Source organism: Silurus aristotelis, assembly GCF_946808225.1.
Source record: "Silurus aristotelis genome assembly, chromosome: 6".
NCBI lineage: Eukaryota > Metazoa > Chordata > Actinopteri > Siluriformes > Siluridae > Silurus > Silurus aristotelis.
The window spans coordinates 15,009,000-15,027,398 of record NC_139579.1 but is presented as its reverse complement, the minus strand read 5'-3'; the positions used below and the strand labels follow the sequence as shown (position 1 = coordinate 15,027,398).

General features: G+C 36.8%; 2 protein-coding genes across 2 annotated transcripts in view; one reads left to right on the top strand and one right to left on the bottom strand.

Annotated features, from left to right (window-relative positions):
* LOC310727724 (uncharacterized protein) overlaps nucleotides 1-18,399 on the top strand; it is a gene marked incomplete at its 5' end in the record, with an annotated part of 109,714 nt that overhangs the window by 63,220 nt on the left and 28,095 nt on the right. The window lies entirely within an intron of this gene.
* pomt2 (protein-O-mannosyltransferase 2) lies at nucleotides 212-17,545 on the bottom strand. Its single transcript, XM_083543666.1, has 21 exons — nucleotides 16,922-17,545; nucleotides 16,131-16,215; nucleotides 15,404-15,508; nucleotides 15,087-15,195; nucleotides 14,856-14,964; nucleotides 13,792-13,951; nucleotides 13,596-13,702; nucleotides 13,407-13,489; nucleotides 12,624-12,733; nucleotides 8,517-8,580; nucleotides 8,352-8,412; nucleotides 7,651-7,729; nucleotides 7,313-7,464; nucleotides 5,811-5,902; nucleotides 5,653-5,729; nucleotides 5,489-5,560; nucleotides 5,327-5,386; nucleotides 4,729-4,834; nucleotides 3,535-3,675; nucleotides 2,926-3,037; nucleotides 212-818 (listed from the first exon to the last, which is right to left on the bottom strand). Exons 1-21 carry the CDS (start codon nucleotides 17,212-17,214, stop codon nucleotides 713-715), a joined length of 2,283 nt encoding a protein of 760 aa, XP_083399792.1. The 5' UTR covers nucleotides 17,215-17,545; the 3' UTR covers nucleotides 212-712.

The window sequence follows — 18,399 nt, the reverse complement described above, 5'->3', positions numbered from 1 at the left end:
ACAGCATAGCGGTTGGAGAGACAAAATGCAAGTCAGCATGTTTCTAATTGTAATTATCGACAAATCGCTGTGGTAAAATAGGAATAAGCCTCAGTGTGGCTTGCTGTTTTGCTGTACTGCAGTAACTGTTCCACAGTTTACTTTTTAATACTCAAAAATAAGTATTTGCTTAACATTTAAAACAAGCAAGAAAACAACTTGTAAAGAAAAGTGTTTGTAAAAAATATTTAATGTTTACATTAAAATTTGTTAGACAATCCAATCTGATCCGACAAATGAATATGAGCAGTTTTGGGAAGCTTTCTAGACACATAACCTTTCATTTTGATCTCTAATCTCACTAATCCCACTGAATCAGTACATTTTATCAGCTAAAAGGCACTTTGTGATTGTTTCTTCTGGTCAAACCTGAAGTAATTCTAAAGTACTATCCTACAAACACATCAAATTAAATAACGTTTTCACAATACTGAGAACAGCCTTCGAACTTATTTTCCGCTCTGTAAGAGAAACAGAGCTCTGCGCTAATTAAATGGATCAACTGATACTTCACAAACTGCTCATCATGTAGCCATTGGAATATATTTCATAACAATCTCATGAAATGAAACATCAAGTACCTTGCATTAAATACCAAACTATCACTATTTTATAGTCACTTTTTTCTAGCAGCTCTCCAGTCACTAGACTAGTTAATAGGTTATATAACACTTTAAAACTCCCAGGAGTCCAACCATCTGAGTCCTGCCATGGAGGATGCAGAATCGTGGGCAAGCGGGCCCTTCATGCCGTAGGACAGAGGGTGGAACAGATAGAAGCTGCAGCCAAAGGAGACAAATTAGCACAGAAAAAAATATAATTAAACAGTTTGAACTGTAATTTGATTGTCAGGTTAAAAAAGTCTAAGGCTATCCAATAATGTGGCAGCAGCACAATGCATAAAATGCAAAAGGTCAAGACACCAGAATGTGGAAACTCATAACCTACAGTGCTGGACCAGCACCCCTACAATGGAAAACACCATTAGAATGGTAAAAAAATTTGTGAAAACAATTTTAGATTTAAACGATACTGTTTTTAACCACTGGCAAATACTGAATATCTTTATTATTATTATTTTTAAGTGTTTCCAGAACAATGACACTAAACAAAAGCTCAGAGGAACAAGAGGATTTTATACTCACTGTATTGTATAATATCAGTGTTAGCTTGCCAGCTTGATGTCTCGTGATTTTATTACATAGCTTAACATCTATTCTGTGAATTCAGAACTATCTTCAGCACTTATTGGTACATGTTTTCATGCTGCCTCATACATTGCAAATATCAGAGCTGCACCAGGTAAGAAAATGCCATGAGATGGCATCATAATTGTATCATGAGGAGCAAACCAATAGAACTTTTAAACTAATATGCAATGTAAAAATCCATTTCAAAGTCGGCCATAGAAACAGTGCAACTCGAATAAACATGCTTTGCAACATCTTGCATGTCATATTGGTTTTAGGATATACACCGACAAGGCAAAACATTATATTATATCAATATATTATTATAGAAGAACTAGAAGGAAACATCCTTGGCACTTGTTAAACATGTGAATGAAGTATAGGTGGATATGAATATGTATGTACTCATGCGTATGTTTATCGGTATGTGTATATACGTTTGTATTTAGGCATATATATGTGTGTATATATACACAGAGATATTTATTTGTAATGTAGAAAACGTGTGCTCACGAGGAGCCTGAAACAGACTATTAAGTTTTGTAAATTTAAGATTGTTTATTCTTATTCTCTCCTTTCATGTTAAGAATTATGTATATAGTATGCTACGATCTAGTATGTACCAACACTATTGCTTACTGGTTACATATGTACCGGAAATGTTCCATTGTCTTATTTGATACAAGATGTATATATTGTGGATCTGATTTATTCAATAAAGTCATTTAAAAAAAGCAAAACATTATGACCTAATCATATGCTGCTCCCCCCTTTTGCTGCGAAAACAGATCAGTCGAGCATTAACACCATTAACTTCTTCAGCAATTTCAGTTACAGGAGCTCGTCTGTTGGATCGGGCCACATGGGCCAGCCTTCGCTCCCCACTGCTCCTTCCTTGAAACACTTTTGACAAATACTGACCACTGCAGACTGTCAACATCCCACAAGAGCTGCAGTTTTGGAGATGTTCTGACCCCCAGTCGTCTAGACGTCCCAATTTGGCACTTGTAAAACTAATTCAAATCCCTACACTCACCCATTTTTTCTGCTTCTATCACAACATTGAGGACAAAACGTTCACTTGATGTCTAATATCCACCCACTAAGAGGTGCCGTTAGAAAAGATAATCAGTGATATTCACTTCACTGGTCAGAAGTTTATAATGTCAATGTTATAGATGGTCTGTGTACACAGTACAAGTAAAAGAAATGTGGATTGAACAAGGATGTTCTTTTTATTTGATACTTTTCCATGGTTTGTGTGGTGGGGACTCATTTTGGTTAGCCCAATAATGACATGGGAATAAATACATATTTGTATGGAATTACATATTTGGATTGCTGGCATCATTTCAGCCAGGTTTGATCAAAATGGCTGAAACAATAAAACTGTGTGTGCAAACATCGGACTGGGAATCATAAAACGAATCGAATCAAACTGAATTGAAGAAAATCGGTTTAACTTGTTTAGAACCCTAGTCTGACTATGATTACTTACATTAATGCAAATTAGGAGACTGACATTCTCATTTATTTGAAATAGTTAGATTACTAAGTAAGTATGGGTTTTAATTAACAAAAGCCCTACTGATTTGATTTATTTGGCCATGATTTAAGGCAGTTATATAAAAAAGAAAAAAGAAAAATATACAGAAAATCAGTGAATTGGCACTGTTGGAGTTTGAAGTGCTCTTACCTGTAAAGGACTAAGAACAGTAGCACCATTTGACCTGTTCTTAAAATGCACTTTGAAACAGGTGGACTGCACAAAAGGTCAGCATTCTGCAAAAGTGTGTCCAATGTTAGTCCTTTAAACAGAAAGAAAAGGTTGTCATGAAGACTTCAGAATGGGACCTGATAAAATAAAAGAATTATTGGCTGTAGAAATGAGATCTTAGAACATGCATGATCGCGAATGTAGTGCCATTGTGACCTAAGAGAAAAGTCTTCGGTGTGTAATTTTAAAACTGTTTTAATTGTCCATGCTCTCAGGGTGGCTTGCTCTCTTTCCCCCTATCAGCCACAATAAACAATAGCCAATCATAGGTATCTGTGTGCCTATATAGAGGACCTAGACAATACTTTCATTAGAGTGTGTTATGCCACTCCCTACACGATAGCTGTAACTCTCTCTGATCGGTAGTTGATCAGTTCCTGATCTTATCAATGCTCTTGTGGCTCAATGTGCAAAATCCCCCTACAGGTCAATAATGCATTTATGTCTTCCAATAGTAAATAATTCAAAGTGTGTAATAGAAAGAAATAGCTTTTATTGAACATGGGGATTATACCAGCTTCTCGGTACCTGTAAGCATGCTGCTGAAGAGCATGGCGGGAAAGTAGTGGTGATAGTAGAGAATTCGGCCCATGATGTAGAAGGGCACGTAGTGTAGCACCCAACCCAAAAACAACATTCCACCACCGTCTCTAAGAATCTGAAAACTTGCTACAAAAATGGAACAGCAACAAATAGACCATATAGCACGACTCAATAACATGAAGGCGATATCAGATAACACACTCGACATGATTCATTTTCAAGGGAGGCTCAGAAACCCATCCAACACGAGTAAATTCACTTTCAAAAGGTTTGAGAATTGAACATTTAATGCTGAATCCTGTAAGAAGCGTCAAATATGATAAGTGTCACATTGGAATTGTGTCGGCTTAATAGCTTATCTTAAAACTGTATCAGATGATGACATCTTTAATATCGTATTTTGAAGAAAAAAAAGAAAAATTTTCCAAAATCTGACATTGTATTTCACACTTAATAGAGTTTAACTGAACACATAACACTCAAAAAGAAGCATTTATATATAGAAGGACAAGCACCAAAGGTACATAAGCACCCTATTGATTATTTTTTATACATATATATTTTCTTCTTCTGACTAGGAAGTCTAGTGCAGCTCAGAAGGATCATCTGATTAAAAAAAGAAAATAAAAAAATGGAGTCTCGAGAACATTCCTCGTCAGGACCATGCACTGAGGGCTAAGCAACAAGTTTATTTCCAGTGCCACCTACTGGTCAAAAGATGCAATAATCGTATTGCTCATATCTAATAGCAATTTTTTGTCCAAATATTACCAGATTTAGCTGAGAACATCCTGATACCTTGCTATCCATTTGGTAATGTAGACCTGCAGTCAGAGAATTCCGTCTATACATACATAATGTGTGAACCTACACATCACACTATAATCCCATCCTAGGCATTGCATTGCTGTGATTATTGCTGCTTACAGTTTGAATTAATTATTTGCCAAGAATGGAAAAAAAAATATTTCTCCCCTGTTTTAACATCAGAAACAATATCATGAATCCCAAAAGCACCACAAATCTCCATAGTGTACTTTGGCCAAGTTGTAAATATAAACAGGTAATAAAATGATGAACTGTTATCACTACAAATAACTATCAACAATTATTTTTCCCCATTCCCTTTAATACAACTCCTTAATACAAGACACCTGAACAGAAAGGTTTCCTGCTCACCTTTCCTCTCTTCCTCAAGTTTAGCTCCTCTTTGTAAAGCCAGAGAAAACAAACACACCATGACAAGAAACAGAGTCAGAGCGAACAGATTCAGCCACCAGATCACCTGTAAAAGACACAAAGGAGTGACAGAGTAATACACATAAAAGCTTCGGTATTTAATAACTCAACATTTCTGTGATACAAAAAAAGAAATATATATTTCTTCATTTTAAAATTTCTGTATGGTGCTTCTATATCTTTAATTACCTGTCTATTATAGGTTTTCATAAATGACTAATTTCCATTAATATTCTTAAAATGCTTCAGTAATGTTTATGAACGGGGATAAACAATGATGTGCATTACTATATTGTATTTATGGATCCTCGTTGCCTCTAAAGTAAAACAATCTACGCATTGATAAAGTATCTAGAGAATTTGTGTCACAGCGAAACTATAGTAGGAATAGATTTTAAAGTATAAAACAACTGCCAAAGTAAAAAAAAAATATATATATATATATAGAGAGAGAGAGAGAGAGCGAGAGAGAGAGAGAGAGAGAGCGAGAGAGAGAGAGAGAGAGAGCGAGAGAGAGAGCGCGAGAGCGGATACTCACAGGGTTTCCTAAGAGATACACACGGTACTCTGTTTCATTCACTCCGGAAAATCTCAACCCCTTTGTATAAAAGGGAGAAGAATGATTTCTTAGTAGAAGACTACACATGACTAGTGTTAGTTTCAAAAGTCTAGCTGTTCTAGTGTAACGCAAGCGAGTTACCTGATAGTTGATGGGCCAGTGCCAAGGTTTCGAGTTAACCTCATTGTCTTTAGGTTTTAGGCCACTGTTTCCCTGTCCAAGAAACATGAGCAATTCATGAGGATACTTCTTATTACGATACTAGTATAAATGGGCAGGTATATTCTCCAGCAAGTTTATCTTACCCTGATCATGACAATATGAGATTCAAGCAAGATCTCCAGGAAAGAGGGCTTCAGCACACACAAACTTATGTTGGCCACTATAGAGAGACACAAAATTACATTTAATGCTGCAAGTCCAAAAACGCTCATGTCGACAGGGTTGAGATGCAACGACTTACGTTTGGGGTTGATGTGGTCTTCAATGTTCCACTGCGAGTTTGGGGTTTCCTTTAGGTATGGACTACACGTGACCTCAACCTGTTCCCAGCCCCTTTAAATATGTGAGAGACATTTGCATTAAAAATAAAAGCGCCTTTAAGTTTCTGCGCTGCATTTATTTCCGTTTACAAATCGTCCCGTTAAACTTTAGTAAAACCTTTTCCAGTTAAACCGTTAATCTTGAAACATGATATTAATGATCTCATGCAAATGACAGCAAGTTTATAATTATACAACAGTACAAATATTTCAACATCTACAGTAAAAGATACTCTGAAATGCACATTGTAACAAGTGCGAGGACTGTAAGTCTGCCCTACATTGCATTTAGAGAATTACTCAGATCCCCCAGCAATCAGCTCTGAGCATCTATATGTTTTGCCCATCTTTACACATGACCTCTGGAGCTCAATCAGTGTGATCATCAGATTCTTGGTCACCTCTGTCAACAAGGTCCTTTTCCGCTGATCGATCAGTCTGAATGAGTAAGAAACCCTAGGAAGTGTCCTGGTTGTTTCAAATTTCTTTTACTTAAGAATTATGAAGGTCACTAGTTACTGGGAATGAATCGTGGATATGACTCGTGGATTTGACCATTCAATGCAGCAAATGTTTTGTAGAACTTTTTACCCCAGATATGCTCATTGACTCAATTCTGTCTCTAAACTCATCTCAACATCTCAAAAGTGAATTCAGAGCAATGGAACTAAATTTCAAAGGTCATAGCAAAGGCTCCTACGCAATAATGTACTGTAATAATGTCGTTATCATTCGTTTCTTTATAAATGATAAAATATTCTTTTTATAAACTTAGATTAATGTGGAAAAGTAGGGATTTTTAGCATAAATATGGCAACATATAAATCTGAAATGAAACGAAAGCACCAGAATACCTTTCAAATACACAATGTGTAAAATTTTTATCTACTGTGACTGTTGCAACATATGTTCTTGAAGGAAGTGTAAATCAAAATAATTAGCTTTCTTTGGTAAGTAACTTTGTTTTCTATTACGATCCTTAGAATCATGTAGATTAACTTGCCTACAAAAGTTGATGTTTCTATAGAAATGATAATGTATTAGTATGAGCGCATTCGGATAAAGCTGTGGTTTGGACACTAATTAACAACATCTATCTAATCCAATTCTTAAATTCAGCAGCACTGAGATTTTAATCATAAAAAATAAAAGAAATAAATCTTACTTCATAGAAAACCATCATAGAAAACCATTTAGTATAATGCATTATATCTGTCACAATATATTGGTTTATATTAGCAACTGTAAATGTATAATTCTTTTCTTGTGTATTTTTAACAAAGAAATTAAGGGAATATAAAAATTCTGTGCAAAATTGTGAAACATAAAAAAAATAAATAAATAAATAAAAAATAAATAAAAAACGCTTATAATTGAGCATCTAGGGGTTAAACAAAGTCACCACGGTTTGAGAGATTCTTACCATTTTGGGAGCATCTTGCCTGAGGAATAGAGCACGCAGCCAGTGGAGCGATGCAGGAAGCGCACTTTACTGCGCATCACCTTCACCGGGTCGCCCTTCTTTCCTCCACACACCTCCACCTGCCAGAGATCATTAGGATCCCCTGTTCCATTCTACAAAATGACAGCAGATTCTGTTTACAATCTCAGGTGTTTTTATTACTACTTCACAAACATCCGTTAAAGTGAAGGAAGCTACCAATTACTGTGATTTGCACATGAAGTGGCTTAAATCAATGTTAGCAATATTATTCATTTTGGGGAAATTGATAAGACACAACAATACACCATGATACTCACAATGCCATATCCTGTGACTTGAAGATGCTTCTTAGTCAGTGGTGCCTCATGAAGGTGACTGTGCAGATTGCGTGTGGTCCTGAGAGTAATAAAAGGTTTATAAACAGTATGTGTGTCCAGCTGTAATATTTATATGTTGTTACATCAGTTAGCAAAAAAAAAATATGCCATAAGTCTTGATGCTGCTTCAGTGGATAAAGCACAATGACACAATTTTTGTCTTTCGTGAGAAAAAAATAAAAACAAGTCTCATATTTGTCAGATTTTCTGTTGACTAATGGCAGAAAATGGATTGTATCTACCTTTGTGAAACCAAGAACATCAGCACAACCAACCATTGTAAATTAAAATACACTGTATGATATAATATAGAGCCTGGGGCTGATTCCTTTCTAGCCTACACTGTATAAATAAGCCGCAGGGATTCCTTTATATTATGTGCGAATTGTTTGAGAAAGCGCTTCTGAAACCCAACGGGCCTACTAAAATGACTGAAATGTAAATGCTTTTGAAGAAGAAACTAGAAGTAAAAAAAACCCAAAAAAACAAGCTACCACTGTCCAATGGACAAATTACACAAAGCAACAATATAAAATAAATAAAGATGATAAAGTGCAAACATACTGCTGACCGAATAGTAATGGTAACTTATAAATAAGTGTTAAAAATTTATCACAACAAGAAATCATGATCACACTCACTCTTTGTGCTCCAGCCGAATGACGTCACCGTGCCGAACGAGCTCAGGAGTCCCTGTGGGATCTGAAGTGAGAAAAAAAACTAGAAACGCTCTCCGCTATTACACGCAATTGATGTCAGAAACAAAAGTCCCTCTACATGCAAACTACATCCAGATTTCCCCTCACCATAATTATCGGGTCTTTTGACGAGCCACAGATTATTATAGTCTTTGTGAAGGTAAGCAGTGACCTATTAAAGCAGAAATGGAAAATGATTATGAGCTATTGTTGCTAAAGCAAAACATAAAATTTCGTCAACGCTAGAAAAAACGGGCTTGCAGATAATTTAGCTATAGGAACACTGTAGTGGAAATAACCATGCTTCTATTGTGTGCACTAAATCAAGGTGAAGTGAACAAAGAGAATCTGAGAGTTTTACCTACACAACACTGAATATGTAGAGAAGGTCTGTCACAGATATTACATCATCAAATACACAATATGGATAGATGTTTGCAGACGTCTGAGCAGAACAATTAAATGTGCTTTTGTGAACATTCCATTCCACATTTAGTCCCTATTTGCTAATATAATCCCCTTCACTTTTCTGGGAAGATGTTCCGCTAGATTTTGAAGTGTGGCTGTGGAGATTTGTGCTCATTAAGGTACAAGGGTGTTAGTAACGTCAGGTACTGAGGTAAGGTGAGGATCTTTTAATCCCTCATCATAAAGGTGTTCACTAGTGTTGAGGTAACGAAAATGTAATGCTGCATTCAAAGACATCATATACAACTGTGTGGTAACAGTTTGGGGAAAAACCCACATAAGGCTGGAAAAAGTCAGGTGTCCCAATACTTCTGTACATATATACAGTAGTGTTTGCCATTAAGCATACTGAGAAAACAGTCATTCTGTATGAGATTCTTCATGCAATCAAGTAGTGCGCGATTAATTGTATCGCAATCGCAATGTCAGCTTGTGCGATTATTATTATGTTGCGAATTTTATGAAATGCATGTGTGGACACATGCTTTCTAAAATAATTTGGCAGATTTTCCACGCTGCTAACAAAACGAAACAAAAAGAGTCCAGATAGTCTGTTTAGGCAGTGCACGTGTGGCGGGTGTGGTCACGTGACTTTCCAGCGTGTAGCGCAGAGACCGGGTAAAGATTGAGGCCAAGCAGATCAACACTGAACTTGTACCCAAAAAAACCAAACCAAACCAAAACAAACAAACAAAAAAAAACACTACCTCTGTTATATGGCGATATTTTAGCTTTAAGATCACCAATCATCATTGCCTGAATTCAAGTACCGTAATTTCCGGACTATAAAACGCACCCATGTATAAGCCGCACCCACTGAATTTTACAAATCGTTTTTATTTTAACATGAATAAGCCGCACCTGTCTATAAGCGTCTATGTCTACACTAATGTACTTCACACAGGCTTTAATGAAAGACACGTTACACACGGTGTAACGGGTGAAATATGTTGCGCTTCCTTTAGGAGCATAGCGGGATTTTGGGAATAGCCTGCCAGAAGCGAGCTCTCCCTTCACCCATACTCAACGCATTACAACGGCTTGTATCTAAACAGTAGCTGACCAAGAAAGTCATTGTTCACTGTCTTCCTCCTTCCTTTCACAACTATTTCTCTCGGGAGTTTATTTTTTGGCATCGTCGTGCGTTTAAAAATCACCCGATGGAAGTTTTTTCTCCTGATGCCGTGCAGCTCAGAACACAAGTGAGGTGCGTTTTTTCGTTTCCGATCGGAAATTTCATTGGTCTAATGTTATGGGGTTCAGTTTTTTGGCTTGAAGTTTGTGAAACCGGGAAAAACCCAGGAAAAAATCCATAAATTAGCCGCTTAGATGTTTAAGCCACGGGGTTCAAAGCGTGGGAAAAAAGTAGCGGCTTATAGTCCGGAAAATACGCCGTGTAAACATGTACTGTATCTTAAACTTCAGCAGAAAAACAGGTAAATAATTTAGATGGGCAGCGGCAGGGCGTTCCCTGTTTGTTTGGGCAAAATGTTTCGAATATCTTATTTTTGTGACGATTTAAATGTTTTTAATTATTGTTTTAATAAATTCAGCTATACTTTGAGAAAAACGTGTTTACATGAATGCGAATGTTATTTCATTTTGGAAAAATTCTTTATTTTGAAAACCTTTATATTTTTACAAATACACATTTCAGCATTATCACTAATCTGTGTGCAATTTCCTCGATAAACCAATCAAGTGGACTCATGATACCATTATTATTATTATTATGATTACTATTATAGCGCTATCACATATTGCAATATGGACCACAATCGCAACATGACATTTTTTTCACAGTTTAGTAGTCATTTTTTGTCAGTAATATGGTTTATATGCTTAGGTTATGATTTGAGTCATTTTTACGCTTTACATTGGGGTCACTATCGGTTGCTCAGATAATCGATTACTTGACTGTTTACATGACTATAGGGCTGGGCGATATGGTCTAAAAATAAAATCCCCGATTTTTTCACAAAAAATCCGATTTGCGATTTAAAACGATTTCTTCTCCCTGCTTAAAATCAACCTGCATATGACAAAGAAAATGTAAAAAAAAAGTTTAAACTTTATTAAATGGGTTAAAGTGCAAATCAGAAACAACATGCCATTGTAAATTGTGAAAATAGAACGTAACATAACAAATGAGCAAACCTACAATGAAAAATGTTTTATGAGTGTTTAAATGTGGAACATGATTGAAAATGCACCTGAGGTTTTGAGTGATTTTGCCTTTACTTTTCTCCAAAACTCCACAGTAAAATGACTTGAAATTTAACAATAAATTTCAAGTAATAGACAGGGACACTGTAAATTAGAAGTATTTGAAAGATTAAGCAAACCCATAAAGAAAAATGTTTTATGAGTGTTTGAATGTGGAACAATGCAATGTGGTTAAAAATGTGGTTAAAAATGTGGTTTTATGAGTGTTTGAATGTGGAACATGGTTAAAAATGCAGTGATGCTTGGAGTGATTTTGCCTTTACTTTTCTAAAAAACTCCACAGTAAAATGAGTTGAAATTTAAAATAAGAATATAATAGACAGGGAGATTCTAAATAAGAATTATTTGAAAGATTGAGCAAACCTCAAAAAAATGTTTTATGAGTGTTTGATTGTGGTGATTCAAATGCTCTGATTGTTCTGTTTCTTGCTCCCACCACCCATACCGGAAGTGTACGATTAGACGCGCAACACTAAACAAAGTGCGGCTGCTTAACCGTGTATTTTCAGGATGCGGCTGCTTAACCGCAGTCTTGTGCTGCCGCTGTCTTGTTCATGTCGTAGGGCCCTACATCTCTCCCACTCGACAGCATGCCTCTGTTTGAGGTGCTGCAGTAAATTGGTGGTACTGCTACCTTTGCTTGCTCGCTGCCATGTTGTTTGTGTATCTCTATGGCAAACGCGCGGGGGGAGGGCTGAGTTCGTTCGAAACTATGGGAGACCAGAGGGGAGCGTCGGCGGACATTAAAGAGAAAACCGATTTTTATTAAAACATATCGATGTAAACTACACATTCAAGTTAATCGATAAAATAGATTTATCGCCCAGCCCTACATGACTGTATAAGACTGTAGAAAGAACATTACTCATAATCTTACATTCCAGTGCTCATGTTAGTTCTCACTCTCCACTGTTCTGTATTGTTGAAAGATTTATTATCACACTCTTGATGTCACCCAAATGAGGATGGGTTCCCCTTTTGAGTCTGGTTCCTCTCAAGGTTTCTTCCTCATAACATCTAAAGGAGTTTTTTCCTTGCCACAGTCACCACGGCTGCTCATCAGGGGATAAATGCACACCGTTCACCTTAACTGTAGTTAAGGTAGTTAACTGTAGTAAAATTACTGTTTCTCACTGTAAGGGTGTGCAAAATTCCCAAACTATTAATCTCAGTTATTATAATTTTTATTGAAAGTTTAGGGAATAATTTGACTGATTCATGATAGCTAAGATGCTTCGTAACTATTGCCTATTAATGAAACAAAGCTTCAGGCTGTAATGTTGAATTTATTTGGTTCAATAATCAAGTAGTTGTGTATTTATATCAGCCCTCATAACGCGCACCATCATCAATCCAATGACTTATATATTTACCATTGTTAAACGGTGTAACATTATTGAGGAGAAGATGAAAATTAAACAGTTAAATTCAAGTCGTCTATAAAACCACAAATCAAAGTTATGTATATTTGGGAGTAATAGTAATTTAAATGCGAACTAAATAAAAAAAAGCAGTACTAACCTGTTGTTGTTGGGCTCCAACCCCCTCAGGATACAGGTGCCAGTGGGAATGAAGATATCCTCCAGCTATTCGCAGGTTCTTCACGGTTATTACTGAGCCATACGCCAAGTCTGTGGGCAAAAAAGAATCTTACATTTTTTTTTATGCAGTTTCTTTGGATCTAATCTCAAATAAGTGTCTGACTAGAGGTTCAAAATAATAGCATAAAGTAAAGAGAGTTGTGCTTCCACCAAGACATTTGAAAACCTCAGTAAAAATACACTACATGGCCAAAAGTATGTATACACCCAATCCTCACACCCATCTGTGGTTCATAGCATATAAGGCATTGTAACAATGGTTTCAAGTACAGGGGAATTATCTTTTTGCCTCATTCAATGACGAACCCTGGCGTGTAAACGTAAAACTCTCATCTCGCTGAGGATAATCGCATCTTAAGTTGTCCAGAGATGACAAAGCGCACTTGGTGGTGAGTTTTGCACCATTAAGCACCATTTACATTTTCTTCATAAAATGTCAAACATTTTTTTTTTTTTATGTCGAAATTTCCACAACTCATAGTTCAGTCCTTATAGAATAGCATTTTGAGAAGAAGTGAAAATAGTTTGAAGGCAAACAATAGCCTTTAAAATATCGGCCATTTTGAAGTTTAATAAAGATGAATTAAAAGTTTGAATCAAATCTGTAAAATTAGTGTTTGGCACATCAGCGTCAAAAGGTGAGAATCAGTGTGTGACGTAATAGTTTAATGATTATAGACAAAAATCTGATAAATCCACCCACATTCGGGCATGGTGGCATTGTGCAGGTTGTTTCCAATCAGGCGAGACTGAAAAGCCGAGCTGAAGAAACCGTCTCCTGGACCGCTGTGTAAGAGGGATGAAACATGGGCATTCTTTCCCCATTCAAAATTCTCTTTAAGTGATATTTGACAAAATGTATAATAACAGAGAAAGTGAAATTTTTCCATACCTTCTGTTTAAGATAACAAAATGAACAGCAAATATTGTAATGTACAGGAACAAGGGGATTATTATTAACCCAAATACTCTAGCAGCCAGATGCTTGGCAAAATCCACCTGATGAGAAATAAAAACTGTATATTAATCCCAGGTAGAGCTGACATATACATGTCTAAATCCTTAATCTACATCATCCTTGTTCGTACCAGAGAGAGAGTAACATCACCCAGTAGTTTCCAGAGGTCCCACGCAGTACTGATGCCCACTAATAAAATGACAAACAGCCCAACAAACTTCACTCCAAGAGCCCCAGCGAGATTCACTCCAGTCAGGAGCAGCCACAGCCACCAGGAGAAGCTGAAGGGTCTACAGCATGATTTAAAAAAAAATTTTAGAAGGACAAAATGAAATTAGCATCAGAGAGAGATATAAACAGACACTATACAGGCCAAAGATGAAACAATTATGTAGTTTGATACGATATTTTACGCAATTTTATATTTCTAACTATATTTCTTTAAAGTATATATAAAACTGTTATGGAGTCATGTAACAACATGAACAATAGTTTTCAAGTTTTTAGAATGGGGGTGTTTAATACCTCTGATTTATATGTAAAAAAAAAATGGAAAAATATGTTAACATTTGGTATATGGCATGGACTGGAAAAAACATAAAAATCCAAAGTACAAAGCAAAAGCTACACAAAAAACATAATGAAAAACCACAAGTAAAAAAACTAAATCAGTGTTTAGGTAGTAAAAGGTAGTCATTTGCAGGCAGTGGATGATATCTGCCAAAACTATACTAGTATAGTAACTATTTCTTTTGTGAAATGTGTCAAAAATTGTCTTCAAAAGCAGTTGAAGGTAGGCGTAACTTTTCAATTCAATTGTATTAAGCGAGCCATCTGACTCTAGCTAAAACAGTGTGCATACCAACAACAACAACAACAAAAAATAATAAATTACATTTCCCAATGAGAAATCAATAACGAATCCGATGGCTAAATGAATCGTTAACTAGCTTTCCACCAAATTCTTAACAATGAATGCATACGTATGATAAAAGTTTTAATAATGAAGCTAAAAACTCACTATGTCTATACCCGTTTCGCATCGACATAAGATATGACGCATATGTGCGCCCCGTTATTACGTACTGTTAGAATGTAAGACAAACACAAATCCGTCTGTTAATTGACATCCTACAGCCAATAAATCTCACGTTGAACACAGTGTGCACATTAGTGTGTGTTGAATGACAGTACCTGAATCTCTGCCGGTAGAATTTGACCATACTCAGGACAGCACCCATAATAAAAAACATCAGGATGGGATCGAGCAGGATGTACTGTGAGAGGGTGATGCAGCCGGTGTCTAAAATAAAATCCATCACACACTGTTAGTGTTTAAATGTCGGAGCATTTTTTTTTCCAGTTCCGTCTGTTTTAATCACGTTTGCATTTATCACAAAGATAAAAATTTGTCATCGTTCGTACCAAACACGAGCAGGAAAGCTGCAATGAGAGCAGCCGTAGTAGAACGAGACAGCTCCCGGACCACCAGAAAAGCGAATGGAGGCAGACAGGAGCCGAGTGCTGCACACAGCTAAATAGACATGTGAGAGACAAGCAGTGTTAACAATACATGTAATCACATCATGTGTAGCGCTTCCCTTAATTAGGAATTCTCAATGAAATCAAATCCAAAATACTTCAAGTACATAATATTAGCCATCATATCATCAGTGCTTTAATGTCTATTTAAATAATCCCAAGCACATTTTTAAGGATCGAAATTGCAAGAGAATATTTACCCCTCTCATCCCCCAGTAGTTGTGGTGATCATAGTTGTCCCCTGGTTTGATAAAAGGAAAGGTCCCATCGTAGCCTGTCAGATATCCTGCTAGGCCGATCAGCATCTGAGCTCACAAAACAGAAATAGTCAGCCACATACTATTAACCCTAGGTTTCCTGTTCCTAAACAAGCTCAGGTTACACCCTGTTGCTTCAAAAGTATGTCTTAGGAATCTTTATTGTGCATCATTTGCATTGTACCCTTTATTAGTTTTTAAAGGCATATGAGTAGACCTTAACATCCCATTCTTCTTCTTCTTTCGGCTTCTCCCATTAGGGGTCGCCACAGCGGATCATCCTTCTCCATACCCCTCTGTCTTCTACATCTGCCTCTTTTACCCCAAACCCCCTGCATGTCTTCCTTCACCACATCCATAAACCTCCTCTATGGCCTTTCTCTTTTCCTTCCATCCTTAACCATTATGGACCTTAATTCATTTGTAAGCATGTACTGTATAAAGACATGTACTAAAGGCATAATTCAAAACAGATGTAACTTAGGCAGTATGGAAAAATTACAGAACGGCATCTTTAATTTCTCATTCACAGACATACGCATTGTTTCAAGTCAGCACCCAGGTGCAGTCAAAGATTTCCTACCTGCCTGTAGACCCCGTGTAATCCTGTATACTAGTAGATGTGCCTAATGAAATATCCAGTGTAGACGGTTACATTCTGGTAACTCACCTTTCCAAGCGGAGGATGAACATCGAAGAAAAAGGTCCGGTTTATATAATAGCTGCCCATTTTCCCAAAATGGGTCTCATCCCAGCTGCAAACGAGCCACAATTTATTTCAGATCTCACAGATTTTCTTTTTTTCCTGCACGTTTAAACCCTTTCATTCGTAAATGCTTAAACTGTATTTCCAGATTCTTTATTGTATTTAAAATGATGAAAAATGCTGGGAATTTGGATTCTGCCTAAATATACTTAATATCTCAAAAAAATTGACTAAATAATAATAATAATAATAATAATAAAACACCTTTTTTTTTACAATGGTTTTGAAAAATCTCATTTTAAAGCTTTTTTGGATATTTATTTTATATAAATATAATAATAATAAAAAAAATATGATCGATATTAATAGGACATATACTCTGAACTGTTTCTTACACACACACACACACACACACACACACACACACACACACACACACACACAGTATAGTTGCGTGATGCAAACAGTTCAAATAAAATTATTTATGACCTTCCAGGCATTTTTTTTAAAGGTGTTATTATGAAAATGATGAAAACCTTTGTTATTTTTTATTTCTAGTAACTTGTGTAAATAAATACAAATAGAAGGCAAAAAGTCTGCATAGAGAGCTACAAAAGTACGATATACAGTTCAATTGCATTTAGTGCATCACTAAATATAAACATTAATTATGAATTTACAAATAATTCATATAAATAATAATGCATATGAAAGGGTTGGAATAAATTGATTATTAATTTGACAGAGATTCTCACCACACGTGCGGCGGCTCGGTGAGCGTGTAGAAGCGCGTGCACACGGAGGCGAGCAGCACGGTGAGGAGCGCAGCCACGGAACCGCTACTTCCGGTCCAATCCCGAGATGGACACAGGTTGGGAGATGATCCGTTGACACTGGAGCGACTGCTGGAATCTGAACTTGAAGCTCCAGGTATCCCCGGTCCGCCGTGAGCGCGCGCCGTCTTTGTGCGCGTGCATGATCTCCGATTCCGTATCCCGCTCAGACTTTGGCTCCGGACGTCCTGATTCCCACTGAAACCTTCTTCCATCAGCTGGAGAGATGAAGACGATGCACACAGCGGTGTTAATGAGAACTAAAAGGCGATTCAGCCGTGTAGTGCGGCAGCTGCCATCAGCTAGTGTTCACTCATTTTATTTTAATGAAAGCCTCAGATGATAAGCAATTAAAACATAGTAAGCACCAAACATGGCGGAAATCCATGCACACAACCTAAACTTGGACTGTTTTGTTTGCCCGGTGGTATGTTTGCTCTCCGGTATTATTTGCGTTTAACTTCTACTACTAGCTCTTCTTCTATGAGACACTGCTGTGTAACCTGGGCGTGCACATCGCCCCCTGGTGGCTGATGGTAGAACAGGGATGGAGGTTTGTATTTCAAGACGTTTTAATGGTCTTAAGAACAAATCATTGGACAAAAAATGAGCTCTGCTATGAACTGTTTGGAGTGGAGAGCTAGAAACTGGGAAACCAACTTCCAATCATGAAAATTAAATCATTCAAATGTTTCTTGTCAAATGAAACAATGGTCAGGGTTCACAAACCTTTTTCACCTACTCAGCTGTTTTGAAATCATCAGCTGGAATGGAAAGACATGAACTCTTCTGTGTGCAAAAAGCTCTTCGCAAGTTTATACACAATAAAACTTTATCTATTGGTTTAATTCTTGCTCATTTCCTGACCAGTGATTAAAGACCATTAAAACTTCATATTTGCTACATGTTGTTAGGCCTGTTTTTTTTGTTTTGTTTTTTTTCTTCTTTTTCCCAGGACTGTAAGCAGAACCAATGTAAAAAAAAAAATATGCACGTTAGCTCAGTGTATCCAAATTGAGTGAACATGGGGCATTACAGCACTTTTTTGATAAATGTTCTTACTTATACTTACAAGTGAACAAAGACATTTGTTGTGGTGAAGCAAACCACCATTGGGGTAAACATCAACAGCAAACAGTTTCTCCAAAGCTGAAAACTGCCTCTGGTAAAACTCGCCAAAGGCCATCCTAAAAAAAAGTTCAATAGGATTTAGGTGTGGTTATGACTGCGCAGGCCTTTCCATGATAGACAACACTACAGCCGACTGTTTGCTCTCAGTACATGTGCTTTGGGTCACTGTCTGTTTTTATGGTAAATTGGTTCCATTTACCCACTCCAAATTTAATTGCATTAGAGTATGTATTGATAGCCATATTGGTCCAGTATTCCTTTCACCCAGA

Excerpts from the sequence above, each read along its gene's own strand:
- pomt2 (XM_083543666.1), bottom strand. The coding sequence starts at position 17,214 with ATGGAAGAAGGTTTCAGTGGGAATCAGGACGTCCGGAGCCAAAGTCTG. Across the intron at positions 8,581-12,623 it reads TTGGAGCCCAACAACAACAG|GTCACTGCTTACCTTCACAA; the intron begins GTTAGTACTGCT and ends CTGCTTTAATAG. Across the intron at positions 4,835-5,326 it reads TGTATCTCTTAGGAAACCCT|GTGATCTGGTGGCTGAATCT; the intron begins GTGAGTATCCGC and ends TGTCTTTTACAG.